This window comes from Aythya fuligula, chromosome 31 (assembly GCF_009819795.1).
Source record: "Aythya fuligula isolate bAytFul2 chromosome 31, bAytFul2.pri, whole genome shotgun sequence".
Taxonomy (NCBI): domain Eukaryota; kingdom Metazoa; phylum Chordata; class Aves; order Anseriformes; family Anatidae; genus Aythya; species Aythya fuligula.
This window is the reverse complement of record NC_045589.1, coordinates 531,817-550,955: the sequence shown is the minus strand read 5'-3', so window position 1 is coordinate 550,955 and position 19,139 is coordinate 531,817. Positions and strand designations below refer to the sequence as shown.

Sequence of the window (19,139 nt, the reverse complement as noted above, 5' to 3'; positions counted from 1 at the left end):
GAAACCCTTGATGCTGTGTAGACACATTCCATGACTGTTTCTAAACCTTCTCAAAGCCAGTTACCCCCTGCACTAAAACACCTCATCCCTGGAGAACCCTGTGCAACAGCTGTCTTGAAGAGTGTTTGTTTTGTTTTCTTCTTTCCATTAACATGTGACCAAGTCTTGGAAGACAGCAGATGTTACAGAAGTCTTTGGAAGACAAAGTTGAGGCTGAACTAAGTAAAAATTATGTGTTTATTGAGTTAATTAAGCAACACTGAAAAAAAAAAAAAAAGTTTTTTCTTTTATTGATGGTGTGCAGAATGTTAGGAAATACCTTGACTTCAGCAAGGCTTTTGACACCGTCTCCCACAGCATTCTTCTCAAGAAACTGGCTGCTCTTGGCTTGGACTGGCGCATGCTTTGTTGGGTTAGAAACTGGCTGGATAGCCGGGCCCAAAGAGTCGTGGTAAATGGAGTCAAGTCCAGTTGGAGGCCAGTCACTAGTGGTGTTCCCCAGGGCTCGGTGCTGGGGCCTGTCCTCTTTAATATCTTTATCGATGATCTGGACGAGGGCATCGAGTGCACCCTCAGTAAGTTTGCAGATGACACCAAGCTAGGTGCGTGTGTCGATCTGCTTGAGGGTAGGAAAGCTCTGCAGGAGGATCTGGATAGGCTGGACGCATGGGCTAAGGCCAACTGTATGATGTTCAACAAGGCCATGTGCCAGGTCTTGCACCTGAGGAGCAATAACCCCAAGCAGAGCTACAGGCTGGGAGATAAGTGGTTGGAGAGCTGCCAGGCAGAGAAGGACCTGGGAGTGATGGTGGATAGTCGGCTGACTATGAGCCAGCAGTGTGCTCAGGTGGCCAAGAAGTCCAACAGCATCCTGGCTTGTATAAGAAACAGTGTGGCCAGCTGGTCTAGGGAAGTGATCGTCCCCCTGTACTTGGCTCTGGTGAGGCCGCACCTTGAGTACTGTGTTCAGTTTTGGGCCCCTCACTACAAGAAGGACATCGAGGTGCTTGAGCGGGTCCAGAGAATGGCAACAAAGCTGGTGAGGGGTCTGGAGAACAAGTCCTACGAGGAGCGGCTGAGGGAGCTGGGCTTGTTCAGCCTGGAGAAGAGGAGGCTCAGGGGTGACCTTACCACTCTCTACAGGTACCTCAAGGGAGGCTGTAGATAGGTGGAGGTTGGTCTGTTCTCCCACGTGCCTGGTGACAGGACGAGGGGGAATGGGCTTAAGTTGCGCCAGGGGAGTTTTAGGCTGGATCTTAGGAAGAACTTCTTTACCGAAAGGGTTGTTAGACACTTGTGTTGGGTCTGTCTGAGCTGGAGTCACCTTTTCCCTGCAGCAGCCTGCACAGTGCTGTACTCTGTACTCATAGCTGGAACAGCACTGATATCACTCCAGTGTTGTATCTATTGCTGCGTAGTGCTGGCACAGCATCAGGACTCCTTCCAAGCCCCCAAGAGCCAGCAGGCTGCGGGTGGGCAAGTGATGGGGAAGGGACATTGCCGGGGCAGCTGACCTAAACCAACCAAAGGGATATTCCATAACACCTGATGTCACATTCAGCAATAAAAAGGGGGGCTCTCGTGGGGGAGGGGGCTGTTCCTCCTGAACAACCACTACGCGTTTGAGGCCCTGCTTCCCAGGACATGGCCAAACACCGCTCGCTGATGGGAAGTAGAGAATAATTTTTTTCTCTCTCTCTGTGCTTCCGCGCGGACTGATTGTTTCTTTTGTTTCTGTTTTTCCTCCCCATTCCCTTTCCCTTTAATTAAACCTTTCTCATCTCTAAACTCGAGTTCTCTGTGTTGTATTTTCTCCCCCTTCCTCTTTGAAGAGAGGGGGAGTGAGAGAGCGGTTGTGGTGGAGCTCGGCTGCCCACCTGAGTAAAACCACCACAGTCCTTTTAGTAAGGAGGGACGTTGCACCCCCATGCTGCGTCTCGAACCCGTGACCTCAGATTTCTCTTCATGTCGCCAGGTGAGGGTTATGCGAGCACCTTGAGCCAGTGAGCCAGGCTGCCTAGGGAAGTGGTGGAGTCACTATCCCTGGAAGTCTTTAAAAGACGTTTAGATGTAGAGCTTAGGGATATGGTTTAGTGGGGACTGTTAGTGTTAGGTCAGAGGTTGGACTCGATGATCTTGAGGTCTCTTCCAACCTAGAAATTCTGTGATTCTATGCTTCTTATTGACTTCTGATATCCTGTGTGCAGTTCTGGGTTCCGCGGTACAAAAAAAAAGACAGGGATCTCCTGGAAAGAATCCAGCGGAGGGCCACAAAGATGATATGGGGCCTGAAGCATCTTCCCTATGAAGAAAGGGAGAAAACAAAGCAAGTTGAAGTCCTTTATAAGGACAAGGGCAGTCAATCTCAATGTATTTCTTAGTTCCTCAAAGAATAATTAGTGTTTTCATCCTGGCTGGGTTATCTGTAATAGAATCCCACAAAGACATCCTCTTTGTTTTTCCCTTAATCCTAACCCAGAGGATCTCAACATTGCCATCATCAACTGCAAGCTCCATGCAGTCCAGCCTTTCCTTTACATACAGCACCACCCCACCACCTTGCCTGCCCTGCCTGTCCCTACTGAGGAGCCTGTAACCATCTATTGCAACACACCATTCACAGGACTCATCCCACCAGGTTTTGCTTATGCTGATGATATCATTGCTCCAGAATTGGGCCAAGAATTCTAGATCATCCAGTTTATTCCTCATATTGTGTGCATTTGTGTAGAAGCACTTCAAATGCACCTCATAGCATGCAGAACCTGGTGGAGAAGCCCGAAGGACCTCACTAGCACACATTCCTTCTAATTCTGGCACTCCATCCCTTATTTTATCACTGACATGCCTGGTTTTATCCCTTTCCCCTTTTGACTCTAGTTTAAAGCCCTGTCTATCAGCCCTAATAATTCCTGGGCAAACATCCTTTTCCCCCTCTGAGAAAGGTGCATCCTGTCTCATGCCAGGAGGCTTGGTGTCGCATAGACCTTCCCGTGATGAACAAACCCAAAGTTCTGCTGGTGGCACCAGTCTCGGAGCCACGTATTGATGAGCCGAGTCTGCCTGTCAACATTTTTTCCTCCTATCAGAAGGACAGAGGCAAACATGACCTGAGCCCCATATCCTTTAACCAGTCTCCCCAAAGTTCTAAAGTCCCTTTGGATTGATCTCAGACTTCTCCTTGCTACATCATCATTACCAGCCTGAAAAAAACAGTAGTGGGTAGTAGTCAGACAGCCGTACCAGATGAGTGACTTTCCTGGCAATACCTTTTACCTCAGCCACGGGGAGGCAGCAGACTTCCCTGTGGGTTGGGTCTGGATGGCATATCCGTCCCTTTCAGAAGTGAGTCCCCATGATGATAACCCTTCTTTCTTTCTTGACAGAAGATGTAGTCCTGCAAGGGGTAGGTTGCCTTGCCTTAGGCACCCCTTCCAACTGGGATGGGCTTTTGTCTACATCATTGTTTTGACTGCCATGTTCTAGAGCTTCATAGCTGTTACAGATGGGTAGTCAGGAAGGTGAGGTGGGCAGGGAGAGGGCTCACCTACCACCCCAAGCAGGAACCTGCTTCCATTCCTTCCCTTGGCCTAGGTCCCCTCCTCCTGCTTGGCGAGATGGGGGAACTTTTGTCTTTTATGTAGCGGCTGCCTGGTGGGATAGAGGAACCTTTGTTACTTGTGTTGTGGCTGGCTCATGAGTCTGCCTCAGGGAGGGTAGAGTATGCTTCCACCAGTCAGCTTCCCTCTCCACCTGCCTGATGCTCCTCAGCCTGTTCACCTCCTCCCAAAGCTTCTCCACCGGGATGAGCAATTCTTCAGCCTGTGCACACCTCCCACAGGCATACCCACCACTGCTGCTGTAAGACACCAACAGAAGATTCAGGCACACCTTGCAGCCAAAGACCTGTATGGTTGCATGTTTCCCCAAGACCTCTATCCAGGTAGCCACATCAGTAATTGTGGCTGGAAAGGCTGCCAGAGTTGCAGAGGCCATGACTTTCTGCTGGGTGGATACCATGGCTGGGCTCTTCACGAGCAGTTCACAACCACCGTTGGGAAAGAGCAGTGAGGACGCCCTCCCTGCTCGCCCTGCCTGTGTGAACTGCCCTGCAAACTGCCATGCCGCACTGTTTCCCTTTCCTACTCGGCACACTCCTGGTCACTCGTGCTCCCTAGGGGCTGCCTTTGCTTTGACTGGGGGTGGGGGAGGGGTGTTTGCTGTGGGCTCTGCCAATGCCTCATCAGCCTCCTTCATGAGGGATGCTGGGTCCTGGTGGCTCCCAAGTGGCCTCAATGCAGGAAAGAGCGTTGCCTGCCTAGATACCCTCTCCGCTACAGAACACATCTGCCCTGGAGCCGAGCTCCTCGTTTGTGATCACAAGTTTGTGATTTCTTTATTCTGGAATGCCTGATAGAGTTTCTGAGAAGTTTTCAGTAGTATCCTTGTACCAGCTGTACTTCAGGTTCCCCTTGGGAACCTTATTTTGAGAATTACCCCACTCACCGGGTAACCTTGAGGAGCAGGGATTACAAACACCAGAAAGGCCTCAAAACACAGGACTGTCATACACTCTGACTGCACAGTCAAGCCCCTTCTCCCCTGAGTCAGAAGGGACCTCTGGAGGTGTCCACTACCATCATCTTCTCTGAGCACCGATAGCTTTACAGGTAGATTGTGTTAGTCAATGTTTTCTGCAGCTGGGTTTTGAAAATCTCTGAGCCCATGACTCACTATTTTGGTGGCCATTCCCTCAGTATAGACACTGATGCCAACAGAAGGATGGAGCTGGTCAAATTTCAAAGATCAGCTCCCCTTGGGCAGTGGGGAATGGCTGTCCCTGTGCTCTCCACAAGTGGTCCCCAAGCTGGCAGTGTTGCTGTGCAGAGGAAATGGGCTGTGGTGCTGTGGGATAAATCTGCATGGCCATGCTGGTCAGGCTGGGAAACAGACTCATCCAGGTCCGGATCACTGGGCTGGACCAGGCAGAAGTACTTCACGAAGGGGGAAATGAATCTATGCTGGGTCTGGCTGGGATGGAGTTAACTTTCCCTGCAGCAGCCCATATAGAGCACTAGATAGAATGGCACTGATATCACACCAGTGCTTTTTCAACTGCTAATCAATACTGAACAGCATTAAGACTCCCTCCAACTCCCCCAAAAGCCAGCAGTCTGGGGGTGGGCAAAAAGTGGGGAGGGGACATCACCAGGGCAGCTGACCTAAAATGACCAAAGGGATATTCCATACCATATGATGTCACAGTCAGCAATAAGAGGTAGAAAAAGGAAGAAGAGGGGAGGGGTGGGCTGTTGTTGCCAAAATGTCTGTCCTCCCAAATAATGGCTATGTGTGTTGAGGCCCTGCTTCAAGGACATGGTCAAGCATCACTTGTTGATGGGAAGTAGAGAGTAATTTCTTTCCTCTCGTTCTATGCTTCCACACGGCCTTTGTTTGTTTCCTTGTTGTTGTTGTTTTGTTTTATTTTTCCCTCTTCCTTTTCCCATCAATTAAATTACACTTATCTCAATCCATGTTTTTTTTTTTTCTTTTTTCTCTTTTTTATCTCCTTTCTTTTTTCTTTTCTTTTCTTTTCTTTTCTTTTCTTTTCTTTTCTTTTCTTTTCTTTTCTTTTCTTTTCTTTTCTTTTCTTTTCTTTTCTTTTCTTTTCTTTTCTTTTCTTTTCTTTTCTTTTCTTTTCTTTCCTTTCCTTTCCTTTCCTTTCCTTTCCTTTCCTTTCCTTTCCTTTCCTTTCCTTTCCTTTCCTTTCCTTTCCTTTCCTTTCCTTTCCTTTCCTTTCCTTTCCTTTCCTTTCCTTTCCTTTCCTTTCCTTTCCTTTCCTTTCCTTTCCTTTCCTTTTTCTCTCTTTTTTTTTTTTTTTTTTCCCAGCATACTTTCTTCTTCCCCTCCCCTTCTGAGGAGGGTGAGTGAGAGAGAGGTTGTGGTGGAGTTCAACTGCATAGCTAGGTAAAAACAACAAAGAATCATACCCCAGCGGTGTGATATCCCATGATATCCTGTGTTATCTTGTTTATTACAAAGGTGCTATGAGAGAGTCTTCACTGACTTACTGTTACATGAACATGTATAAAGCATCCGTATAAAACAGTGCAGTTTCACTCATTAATTGCAGTGGGAGGAATCCCAACACTTATGCAGAAATGCAAGAAGCCAAAGATGTCACAATGGAAATAAGGAGAGAAAAAAAAATAATAATGATAAAAACAAACAAGTAAACAAACAAGCAAAAAAACAGGCTGGAATGGCATACACAATTTTCATTTATGGAGAGGGAAAGAAACTTTCTGAGTACTGAAAAACATCCCCCAAATCAGTTTCCTAACAGCATCCTTGAGCTCCTTGTTCCTCATGCTGTAGATGAGGGGGTTCACTGCTGGAGGCACCACCGAGTACAGAACTGCCAGCACAAGATTCGGGGAGGAGGAAGAGATGGAGAGGGACTTCAAATAGGCAAACATGATATTGCTGATGAACAGGGAGACCACGGCGAGGTGAGGGAGGCACGTGGAAAAGGCTTTGTGCCGGCCCTTCTCTGAGGGCATCCTCAGAACGGTCCTGAAGATCTGCACATAGGACAGCACAAGGAAAACAAAACACGCGACACCTGAACAAAAGCAAAAGATAATGAACGCAACTTCTCTGAGGTAGGCATCAGAGCAGGAGAGCTTGAGGATCTGGGGAATTTCACAAATGAACTGGTCTAGGGCATTCCCTTTGCAGAGGGGTAGGGAAAGGTATTGGCAGTGTGCAGCACAGCGTAGAGAAAAGTGCTGCCCCAGGTAGCTGGTGCCATGTTGACACAAGTTCTGCTGTCCATTATTGTCCCATAGTGCAGAGGTTTACAGATGGCTATGTAGCGGTCATAGGCCATGATGGTGAGAAGATAAAACTCTGCTGTGATAAATGCGACAAACTTAAAGAGCTGGGTAGCACAACCTGCATAGGAAATGGTCCTGGTGTCCCAGAGGGAATTGGCCATGGCTTTGGGAACAGTGGTGGTAATAGTGCCCAGGTCGAGGAGGGCGAGGTTGAGGAGGAAGAAGTACATGGGGGTGTGGAGGTGGTGGTCGCAGGCTATGGCTGTGAGGATGAGACCGTTGCCCAGGAGGGCAGCCAGGTAGATGCCCAGGAAGAGCCCGAAGTGCAGGAGCTGCAGCTGGCGTGTGTCTGCGAACGGCAGGAGGAGAAACTTACTGGGGAAGCTGCTGTTGGACATTTGCTGCCTCAGGGTATGGATGGCTGTCCATGGAAGAAAAGAGAGAGACAAGTTAGACTTCTCTGAGCGTAAGTTATATTTCAAAGAAAGCTCCTCAGGAAGACACAGTGTCACTTCCTTGTGAGGAGGATGTGGTCCTTCCTGGAACTCTGGGTTTTGCTGTCGAAGAGTACAATAGGGACCAGGCAAATCCTTGGTGGACTTAGGAGCAGTCAGTACTGCTTCATAGTGTCTCGTAAAGGGCACCAGAAATGGATTTCAGGTGCCCATTTTGCTGACGTAGCCTGTGCAATCTGTACAGGTGTTAGGGTAAATTAGGAGGTTCTTCACAGACATACAAATCTATTTCACTGTAATGTTCTAGGATCTTCATTCCCTTCTATAAACCTGGTAAGTCCCTTATAATCTCCATAATTGTCCCTCATGGCAGGAAAGTGAAAGCAGAGTTCTGAGAGTGCCTTCCCTTCAGGTATTCCCTGCCTTGGTCTTCCCTATCAATAACCTACCCCAGAGATGTCCTGGGGGTTCTGTTGAGCTGTGAGCAGCCGGCTCCAGTGTTATGCTTTAACCCAGGTGGCAGCTAAACACCACTGTTCTCTCATCCTCCCCCCTCCCACTCTGGGATGGGGGAGAGAAACAGGAAAATGAAGCCTGTGAGTTGAGATAAAAACAGTTTATTAAGACGGAAAATAATTAATAATAATAACAATAATAGTGCGAATAATAATGTGTATGAAACAAGTGATGCACAATGCAATTGCTCACCACCCGTTGACCGATGCTCAGCCTGTCCCCGAGCAGCCAGCCTTCCCACCCCTGCTAGCCACCCCTATATATTGTTCAGCATGATGTCAGATGGGATGAAATACCCCTTTGACTAGTTTGGATCAGCTGTCCTGGGTCTGTCCCCTCCCAGCTCCTGATGCATGCCCAGCCGGCCCGCTGGCAGGACAGAGTGAGAAGATGAAAAGTCCTTGGCTTAGTGTAAGCACTGCTCTGCAACAATTAAAACATTAGCATGGTATCAGCACTCTTCTCATCCTAAGCCAAAACATAACACCCTACCAGCTACTAGGAGGAAAATTAACTCTATCTTAATTGAAACCAGGACACCCAGGAAGCAGACTCCCACCAGCAGGACTCTTTCCTGCCCTGCTGGGGGGACCTCTTCCACCCACAGCTTATGTAGGTAATCATTGATCCAGGGAACATCCCTGTCCTCCACAGTAGAGAAGCCAGCACAGCCCCTGTGACATGTCCTATCAGCCATGGGAAGTGGCAGCTATAGAAGAACCCTCTAGGATTCTGCATCTGCCTGCTCTCTCACAGACACTTACCATGTTAGAGCTCCATGTTAGAGCTGTGAAGATTTCTCCCTTTGGGAGCTCTCAGTATCCCCCCTTCACACTGCCTTTAACATCTCCCTCCCTTCTCTCAGCCACCCTTGTCCCCTGCAGGCAGTGCCCCCAGCCCTGCTGTGCTGTGCAGAGGAGCTGCTCCTGGGCAGAGCTGTTTCTCTGCAGTGCTGCGTGCTTGCCAGGAGCTCCCCTTGGGCTCAGGAGCCCAGCCCAGCTCAGCAGCACAGGGAGCTCTTGACACGAGGGAACTCCGGGGAAATGATTTTGAATCAGGCTGAAGCAATCCCTGATGTTCCCTCTCTCAGCTGGGGAGAGACATTCCCCATGTGGAATGACACAGCAGTGTCATTTCTCCTACTGGGAGAAGATTCATCAAAGAATTGCCTTGTCCTCTTCCACTTTTAGGCAGGAGAGACCAATTGAAACTCCCTGATATTCAGCAAGGACAAATCCCAAGTTGTGCCTCTGAAGTGGACAACTGCCGTACCATGACACAGGTTAGGGACAGTAGAGCTTTATATAATAGAATCCAAATGGATAGCAACAAATTCAATCAGATGAAACAGAATAGTTCAGTTGGAAGGGACCTTCAAAAGTCATCCAGTTCAGCTGCCAGACCCCCTGAGGGCTAACCGAAAGTTAGAGACTATGTATGAGGGCAATGTCCAACTGCCTGTTGAACGCTGACAGGCCTGGGGCATCAACCATGTCGCTGGGAAGCCTCCTCCAATAGTTGACCACCCTCACAGTACCGAAATCTTTCCCAATGTTCAGTCTGACCATCCCCTATGTGCCATTCCCACACATCCTGTCAGTTACCAGGGAGAAAAAAGATCGTCACCTCCCTCTCCACTTCTGCTTCTCTGGAAGTTGTCAGGAGCAATGAGGTCACCCTTCAGCCTTCTTTTCTCCAGACTAGACAACCCAGGTGTCCTCAGGCTCTCCTCACAGGACATGCCTTCCAGCCCACCTTTGCTGTCCTCCTCTGGATGCTTTCAACTCCACATCTTTCTTCTATTGTGGAGCCCAGAACTGTATGCATGATTCAAGGGGAGGCTGCACCAATGCTCAATATAGCAGAAGACTTACCTCTTTTGACCATGCAGGAATTCTGGGCTTAATGCATCCTAAGATGCAGTTTGCCTTCTTGGCTGCCAGGGCACCCTGCTGTCTGATGTTGAGTCTGCTGTCAAGCAGCACCTTGAGAGCCCTTTCTGCTGAACTTCTCTCTAGCCACTTGTCTCCCAGTCTGTGCTGGACCTGTGTCCAGCATTAGTTTATCCCAGGTGCAGCACCTGGCATTGTCTAGGTGATCCTGCTAGGCAGAGGGATTGGACTGGATTATCTTTAGTGGTCCCTTCCAATCTAAACCACTCTGTGATTCATGTCGTTGCTGATCACCTAATGCTCCAATCTATCTAGACCTCTCTTCAAGGCTTCTCATCCCTCCAGGAAGTCAGTAGCATGTCTCAGTTCTGTTCTTCACAAAACTTGCTGAGGATGCATTTCATTCCTGCACTCAGATCATGGCTAAAAATGTTACAGATGGATAGTAACTCTGCAGAAACCTCCCAGGTGGGCTTTAGTTTACATTGGACAAAACAGGAGCCACCTTCAAAGCAGTCCAATGATATTCCAGGCTGTATGAGCAGCAGAATTGATAATCTCCCTCTGCAGAGGACGCTTTCTGCCCGAGGCAGTTGCAGCTCACAGATGTGGTGGCACAAGCAGTGATCCACTTTGAGAAGCACCAGGCCTCTGTGTATGATCTGGGGTCTGGTTTTTGAAAAGCTATGGTGTTATGCTATTGGATACCCCATAAAATTTGTCAGTGTCATAAACAGGGATGATAGGAGGAAACTGCTAGCAGCTGTAGCCATTGCTTCAGAGCAAAGAAGGAAAGGCAGGATCCATCCAACCTCTCAAGACTTTATTGCTCCCAGATCCATTTAGATATGGAATGTAGGTGTGAAATATGCCAATACAAACATGTCATTGGAACAGTTTCTCCATTCAAAGTGTTGGGAGGAAGTGCATTTTTCGAAATGTCAGGGTAAATTTATATTCGCATACAGGGAAAGTATCATCATTTGCTGCTACTTCTCCACAGTCTATGAAAGAAGTCATGAGAATGGTTTTGTAGACAACCTTCAAAATTGTGAAGATGAAGACTTCTTACACACCAATCACAACAATGTCCTTTCTTATTCCATATTATTCCATCTGGTTCAACTTTTGCCTGACATCATGCAGGGGTTGATTCAGTTATCTAAACAGAGAGGGCCACAGCTTCCCAGATGTGCTGTTACTGAACAGCCAACTTTTTGGCATACATTTGGCATACTTGATTCAGTTGCCAAACTTGAATGAATTTGCCATATTTGATTCAGAGAGAGACTCTGCCCTCTTGGGGTAGCTGAAGCCCTCCAATGGGGCTGGGGAATGTGACCTTGCACCTAGAGGAACCTTTCTGAAGGTTAAAGGTGGTGCAGAAGCAGGTTAGTCCAAGGCATCTGAGTTGAGACATCTGATTTCTCTCCTTTGACAAGAAAGGGAAGTCTGGGCAAATGAATGAAAGTTGTTTCATGTTAGAAAAGATGATGATCATCCCTTCTGGTATCAGGGTGTATTTTGGGGGTCTCGGGATCTGCTTTGGAATGAGAAAGATAAACAAATATAATTTCCATAGGTTGAAAGCTTTCCACTTTGAAGTGGACATCAGTGGAGGCAGAATTACCATCATGTTCTGCAGAGGAATGTCATGTCTTTTATATTGAATTATGCCTACCTTTGTTTTTGGTTGTTGGTGTGTGTGTGTTTTGGCTGTGATAGAGATAATTTACTTCACAGAGGTTCCCATGATGCTCTGTTTTGCATTTGTGATGGAAATAATAGTGATAACACACCAACATTTTTGTTATTGCTAAGTGGTTCTTACATTTAGTCTAGGGGTTTTCTGCTTCTCAGGCTTCCCTGTGGTGTGGCTACACCTGGCAGGCAGACAAGCACCACACAGCTGTTCATTTACCTCCTCACCTCCTGTGGGACAGGGGAGACAACTGCAAATATAAATATATGTTTATATGCATATAAATATATATGCAAGGACTTGTGAGTTGGGATAAGGAAAATGTAGTAAGAAAGGAAGTGGGAAAGAAAATTAATGAATAAATACATGTGGCAGTTTTACCCAACTGGACATCTGAGGTCCACCACAATGGCCCTTTGGCCCCCAGTCCTCAAAGGGGAAGGGGAAGAAAATACAATGAAATTAGCTCAAGGGTTAAGATAAGAAGAAGGAGATTGCTCAAAAATCATCATTATGACAGACTCAGTATATGAAGATCAAAAAAATTTATTGCCTATTACTAACAAGCTAGAGCAGTGAGGAAAACAAACAAACAAACAAAAAACCCTAGTTTTAGTGTTGTCTAAATAGTACAATAAATGCGTATTTTTTATTTATGTCTCAGCTCAGCCTCAGCTTTGTCTTCCAAACAAAGTCTTTTGTAGCCTATTCTGTCTTATAAGATTTTGTTTTATGTTAAAGATTAAAACAAACCCAACACTCTTGTAGACAGCTGTTGCACGGGGGTTTCCCAGGGCAGAGGTGTTTTAATGCAGAGGGAAACCAGATTTGAGAGGGTTTAGGAACAGTCACACTGCGCCCAGCTTTCTTGAGGTGTGAGAGGGGATCTTCACTTCTCTCTTGGTCTTGACTTTTCCACAATGTTGGCCTTGACAAACCCCAGTCAGCTCCCACCCTCCCTTCCTGGTGCCACAAGAGCAGTCACAGCCTGCAACTATCTGTGCATTCATTTCTCCATCCCTGTCTTCAGAGCACTGTGCCACACAGTTCCCCACCACCTCTTGCCCCCAACATCTAATGGGAGTGGCAGCACCAACAGTACTGCCAGCAGGATGAAGGAGGTGATTGTGCACAATAGGCATATGGACATAGTCGAGCACATTTACAGGAGGGCCACAAAAATGGTTAGAGGACTGAGGCATGTCTGCTCTGAAGAGAGAGTCTGGGAGAATTTATTTATTTATTTATTTGTTTGTTTGTTTGTTTGTAATCAGTCTGGAAAAGGGAAGGCGCTGGGGATACCTTACAGCAACCTTCCAGTAGCTACAGGGGGGCTACAGGAAAGCTGAGGTGAGACACTTTATCAGAGAATGTAGTGACAGGACAAGAGTTAATTGCTTTAAACTGGAAGAGGGTATATTCAGTTTAGATATAAGGAAGAAATTGTTTACTCTGAGGGTGTTGAGACCCTGGAACATGTTGCCCATAAAACTTGTGGGTTGGCGCCCCATCTCTGGAAATGTTCAAAACCATGGGGCTTTGAGCACCATGGTTTAGTGGAATCCCATGGTGGGTAGAGAGTTGAACTTTAATAGTCCTTTCCAACTCAAAACGTTTCATGATTCTATACTTCTACTTCAGAGCAGCTCATATGGAGCTGTGTTTTTAATTTAAGACAAAAACAGTGTTGATAACAGACCAGTGTTTCAGTTATTTCTGAACCATGTCTGCACAGGATCAAGGGCTTCTCTCTCATACTTTCCCCTCTCTCTCTACCGCCCCCCCCCCCCCCCCCGCCCCCAAACTTTTATACTGGGGATGAACAAGACATTGTGATGAGGCAGAGCCAGGACTGGAGACCCAAAATGATCAAATAGATGTTCCACACCAACCATCAATCCCTGCAGCTCACCATCTCCATCTCCATCTGAGAGAGTTGGGATTTCTTAGCCTGAAGAAGAGAAGTCTCTAGGAGGCCTTGTTTTGGCCTTCCAATACATGGGCCTACCCACGTCTGTAGTGACCAGACTAGACTAGACTAGACAGGAATAGTTCAGTTGGAAGGGACCTTCAAAGATCATCTAGTCCAACTGCCTGACTTCTTCAGGGCTAAACAAAATTTACAGCATATTAATAAAGGCAATTTCCAAAGGTATCTTGAACACTGACAGGCCTGGGGCATCAACCAAGTCTCTAGGAATTCTGTTCCAGTGTTTGAGCACTAACAAGGTACAGAGTTATTACGTAATGCCCCATGTGAACTTTCCCTGGTGCAGCTATGTGCCATTCTCACGAGTCCTGTCATCTGTTACCAGGCAGAAGAGACCGGAACCTACCTCTCCTCTTCCCTTCCTCAGGAACCTGTTGAGAGCAATGAGGTCACACCTCAGCCTTCTTTTCTCCAGACCACATGGCCAAAGGGTCCACAGTCTGTTGCCACAGGACATCCCCATATACCAGTGGCATTGCCCCCTTCCATTGGTTTCACAGCTGACAATGTCCCTGATCAGATAACCTCACTGGAAGAAACATCAGTGTGACTGGCAAGGACTGGTTCCCCCTACCTTAACCCCCTCCCCCAACACACACACACACTCCCATCACCCCACACCTCATCTTCTTAACAGAACAAAAGGAGAAAGATGAGAAGAATCTATGATTGTATGAGCCTGCAGGCCAACAATTGGTGTTGCAGCTGCTGTAGACAGAAGGATTTCAGTTGCTGTGAAAATCTTTCTTCCCCCTGCATAACAACAAGTACTTGGAAGAGATGGGATGCATCTGCCTGGCAATTTGTGGGGATTCTCTCTAACAGGACAGGAGAAGATGATTCCCATAATGAACTCTTCCTTTGAACTAGGAGAAAAGATAGCACTGGAAGTAGGTGTCTCTCTCTAGCTGATAGAAGTCACCATCAGTGATTGCATCAGTTTCAGAGTCAATTCCCCTAGAGGCCCAGAGACTTGGCAAGAGCTCCCTGTGCTGCTGAGCTGGGCTGGGCTCCTGGGTCCAAGGGGAGATGCTGGCAAGCGGCAAGATGCTGAAGAGAGACAGCTCTGCCCAGGAGCAGCTCCTCTGCACAGCACAGCAGCAGGGCTGGGGGCACTGCCTGCAGGGGACAAGGGTGGCTGAGAGAAGAGAGTGAGATGTTAAAGGCAGTGTGGAGGGGGATGCTTAGAGCTCACTGTGGGAGAAATCTTCACAGCTCTAACATGGTAAGTCTCTGGCTGCACTGAGGCAGTGCAGCTGCTGTTCCTGGTGCCATCTCCAGATTTTCTGGCAAATCCCACAGCCTATGGGAGCTTTCAGAAGACCTCTCTTCTGAGTTTTTTTGAATAAGGGGAGAATGACAAGTTCCAGAGCAGGGATTACCTGTGAAAGCTGTCAGAGGGACAGGACGTGACGGTTCCTTCTAGAGGGGCTGGCTGCGGGCTGTGCAGGCCGGGGTGGCCAGGGCTGTGGTTCAGAGCAGGGTCCCTGCTGTGTCCCAGGGGCTGTGTGCTGGGGCAGGGCCTCTGCTGCCTGCCAGGCTCAGCACTCAGCCTGCCCGGGGACCTGCCCAGGGTGCTGCTGGGAGAAGCTGTGGGTGGAAGGAGCTCCCCCAGGTGGGCAGGGCTGGGCAGGGTCCTGTTGCTGACAGGGGGCTGCTGCCTGGGGCAGGCTGCTCAGAGCTCCAAAGCACCCCCAATGCATCTCTAGGGGACATTCTTGAAATGGAACACCTGTAGTACCTGAAGGGAAGGCACTCTGAGATCTCTGCTTTCAACTTCCTGCTTTGGAGGGCAGTCAGGGGGATGATAATGCTGTTGTCAGGATTGTAGAAGGGTCTGAAATTCAAAGAGCGTTACACTGAGAGAGATGTGTAGGTCTTTGAGGAACCTCACAACTTCACTCCACACCCTTTAGCCTACAGACAGCACTACCACAACCTTCATTGTTTCTTGTAGGATTGTTGGATGTCCTTCTCAGCACTTGTAAACAGGAAGATGCCTCTGGCCACTGGATGCCTGAGATCCATCCCTGGTGCTCTTTACCCTATACTGTGGGGCAGTACTGACTCCTTCTGAGCCTACACAGTATCTGCCTAGTCCCTGAGGCACTCTTTGGCAGAGAAACCTGGAGCTCTGAGCAGGAGAAAGTCTTCTTCAGAAGAAGATGCAGTGAGGATGCAGTCTTGGTAAGGATGTTTTCTATGAAATATGGTTTGCTTCTTGCTCAGAGAAGTCTCTGTAACACATCTTCTTTTCCTCCATGGACAGCCAACCATGCCCTGAGACAGCAAATGTCCAACAGCAGCTTCCCCATTGAGTTCCTCCTCCTGCCATTCGCAGACACACACGAGCTGCAGCTCCTGCACTTCGTGCTCTTCCTGGGCATCTACCTGGCTGCTCTTCTGGGCAACGGCCTCATCCTCACAGCCATAGTCTGCGACCATCGCCTCCACACCCCCATGTACTTCTTCCTCGTCAACCTCGCCCTTATCGACATGGGCTCCATCTCCACCACTGTCCCCAAATCCATGGCCAATTCCCTATGGGACACCAGGGTCATTTCCTACGCAGGTTGTGGTGCCCAGGTCTTCCTCTTTGTTGTCTTTGTCACAGCAGAGTTTTCTCTTCTCATCATCATGGCCTATGACCGCTACATTGCCATCTGCAAACCCCTGCACTACGGGACAATAATGGACAGCAGAGCTTGTGTCAACATGGCAGCAGCTGCCTGGGGCAGCACTTTTATTTATGCTGTGCTGCACACTGCCAATACCTTTTCCGTCCCCCTCTGCCAAGGCAATGTCTTGGACCAGTTCTTCTGTGAAATTCCCCAGATCCTCAAGCTCTCTTGCTCTGATGCCTACCTCAGAGAAGTTGGGCTTATCGTGGTTAGTGTCTGTTTATTATTTGGGTGTTTTGTTTTCCTTGTGCTGTCATATGTGCAGATCTTCAAGACTGTGCTGAGGATCCCCTCACAGCAGGGCCGACATAAAGCTTTTTCCACATGCCTCCCTCACCTGGCTGTCGTCTCCCTTTTCACAAGCACTGCCATATTTGCCTACCTGAAGCCTCCCTCCATGTCCTCCTCCTCCCTGAATCTTTTGCTGGCAGTTCTGTACTCGGTGTTGCCTCCAGCAGTGAACCCCCTCATCTACAGCATGAGGAACCAGGAGCTGAAGGTTGCAGTTAGGAAACTGATTTGGGGGATGATTTTCAGTACTCACAAAAATCCCTTCAGTCTCCAGTACCAATAACAAAACCCCAGTACATCCCCTTCCCGGCTCGTGTCTTGGTTGTTCAAATTGTTAAAATTAAAATTAAAGTTGAAATTAATATTAATATTAAAATGAATATTAAATATTATTTTTGGGGTGTCATTTTGTGTGCTTGTGTTTCTTGCATTCCTACAGAAGAGTTTGGATTCCCCACTCCCCTACAAATATGAATGAATTAACCTGTTATTTCCAATATGGAGGCTCTATAAATGTGCATCTAACACCGTGAGTCAGTGAAGACTCTCTCATGACATCTCTGTAATTACCAGAATTACCCCAATGCCATGCCTGGATGCTGGGCTTTCCTTCCCAAATCAGTGCTAAGAAAAGGCACAAAGAATTTCTCCCTACAAGAGTCTGTTCCTGCTTTGGTTATGGAGGGAATGGCTCATTGTTGCATTGTGACCTGTCAGACACCAAGGGCTAGATTTAACACTCACCCATGGGTGTCCGCTGACAGCAGAGGCAGTGAATGGTCACTGTATTATGTAGCCAGGGCTGTTCCCACATACAGATGATGTCCTTCAGGAGGGGAATCTGGAGCTGCCTGCAGAGCCCAGGGTACCTCCAGGGACAGCGGAACCTGGCGTGAGCACTGACTGCAGCCCCTCTGAAAGTGAGAGATCTTCCACTGTGCACTCAGTCACAGGGAAAGAACTAAAGCCTGGTATTCACAGGGAACCTGTGACTCTGCAATCTCAGAGAAGAGAGTGGGCACTTGCAAGACAGAGGGAAGGGTAGCTAGGGAGTTAATCATTTTCCCCTTCATTAAGTACCTATGCCTGGTCCAGCCCAGTGATCCGGACCTGGCTGAGTCTGCTTCCCACTCTGACTAGCACAGACATGCAGATTTATCCCACTGAACACAGACCATTTGCTTTGCAAATCAGTACCAAAGCTTGGGGATCACATGTGGAGAGCACAGGGACCGCCATTCCCCACTGTCCAAGGGGAGCTGATCTTTGAAATTTGACCAGCTCCATCCTCCTTCTGGCATCAGTGTCTATACTGGGGGAACAGACACCAAGACAGTGGATCAACACTGGGTCATGGGCCCAGAAATTTTCAAAACCCAGCTGCAGAAAGCACTGACTAACATCATCTGCCTGTAAAACTATCAGTGCTTAGAGAAGATGATGGTAGTGGACTACTCCAGAGGTCCGTTCTGATTCAGGGAAGTAGGCGCAGGACAGCGCAGTTAGAGTGCATGAAAATCCTATGTTTTGAGGCCTTTGAAGCTGGTGTTTGTAATCCATGGTCCTCAAGGTTACCTGGTGAGTGGGGTAATTTCCAAAATGAATCTCTGCCCCCTGGGAACCTGGAGTAAAACGGGTGCAAGAAAACTACAGAAAAGTTTTCAGAAACATTGAAATTCATTCCAGAATGACCCTCTTAGCTTGTCTTCATGGCAGAGGTGTTCCAGCCCTCTGATCATTTCTGGGGCCGTTCTCTGGACTCACACCAGAAGTCCTGTCCTAAGTCTAACACATCTGTTTTGCTTGAGCCACAGAACTGGATGCAGTACTCCAGGTGTGGTCTCTTGAGAGCAGAGTAGAGCCTCAGCCTGCTGGTCACATTGCTTTTGATGCATCCCAGGATTTGGTTGGCTTTCTGGGCTGTAAGTACACACTGATGGCTCGTGTCAAGCTTCTCATCCACCAGTACTCTCAAATCCTTCTCTGCAGGGCTGCTCTCAATCTGCTCATTGTCCACTCAGTACTGATATTTGGGATTGCCCTGAGCCAGGAGCAGGACCTTGCACTTGGCCTTGATGAACTTCATGACATTTGCACAGGCCCACCTCTCAAGCCTGTTAAGCTCCCCCTGGATGGCATCCCTTCCCTCCAGCGTGTCAACGGCACCACACAGCTTGGTGTTGTCAACAGACTTGCTAAATTTCCATTGCTGGGGAAGCTGGCTTTGCAAATGACCAAGGCAGGAAGGGCTGTTTCCTGCTGTCTTGGGACCAGCTGCTAACCTGTTGGAAAGGGATGTGCAGAGCAGGAGAGGACTGCAAAGTCTCCTGAAAGCAAGTCTTTGGGTGACTTTCTCTGCTCGGGCAAACTCCCAGGGGATGGAGTGCTGCTTGCAGAAGGAGCACTCCAGGCCTGTGCCCAAGGGGCTTTCTCTAGCTCCTGGGGGGGTGTCACAAATCAGACTTTACACAACTTGAATGCAGCAGACATTTATGATTTATTTTATACTTTGAGGGTAAATAGCAAAGTTAGATGGTAAGGTTTGTAAGTGCACTGAATCAACATGTAATCATCAACCAATGTAACAGAATGGTTCCAACAGAATCTGCGACAATAGAAACAGTGACTTAGTTAAAGGTTTGAGAACGACAAGGTTCTTTGGTCACTAATAGAAAGATCACTTTCTATGACAATGCGACGTGCCTAGTGGATGAGGGAAAGGCTGTGGATGTGGTCTACCTTGACTTCAGTAAGGCTTTCCACACTGTTTCCT

The 19,139-nt window shown here is 48.0% G+C and overlaps 2 protein-coding genes across 2 annotated transcripts in view; both read left to right on the top strand.

The window, feature by feature from the left end:
* The window catches only part of LOC116500129 (antigen WC1.1-like), a 269,452-nt gene that overhangs the window by 29,314 nt on the left and 220,999 nt on the right, over window positions 1-19,139 (top strand). The window lies entirely within an intron of this gene.
* LOC116500110 (olfactory receptor 14C36-like) lies at window positions 15,687-16,649 on the top strand. The gene has a single exon (XM_032205026.1). The coding sequence runs from the start codon at window positions 15,687-15,689 to the stop codon at window positions 16,647-16,649; it is 963 nt and encodes a 320-aa protein (XP_032060917.1).

What these genes read in the sequence shown, in the direction of transcription:
- LOC116500110 (XM_032205026.1), top strand. Translation starts at nt 15,687, where the DNA reads ATGTCCAACAGCAGCTTCCCCATTGAGTTCCTCCTCCTGCCATTCGCA.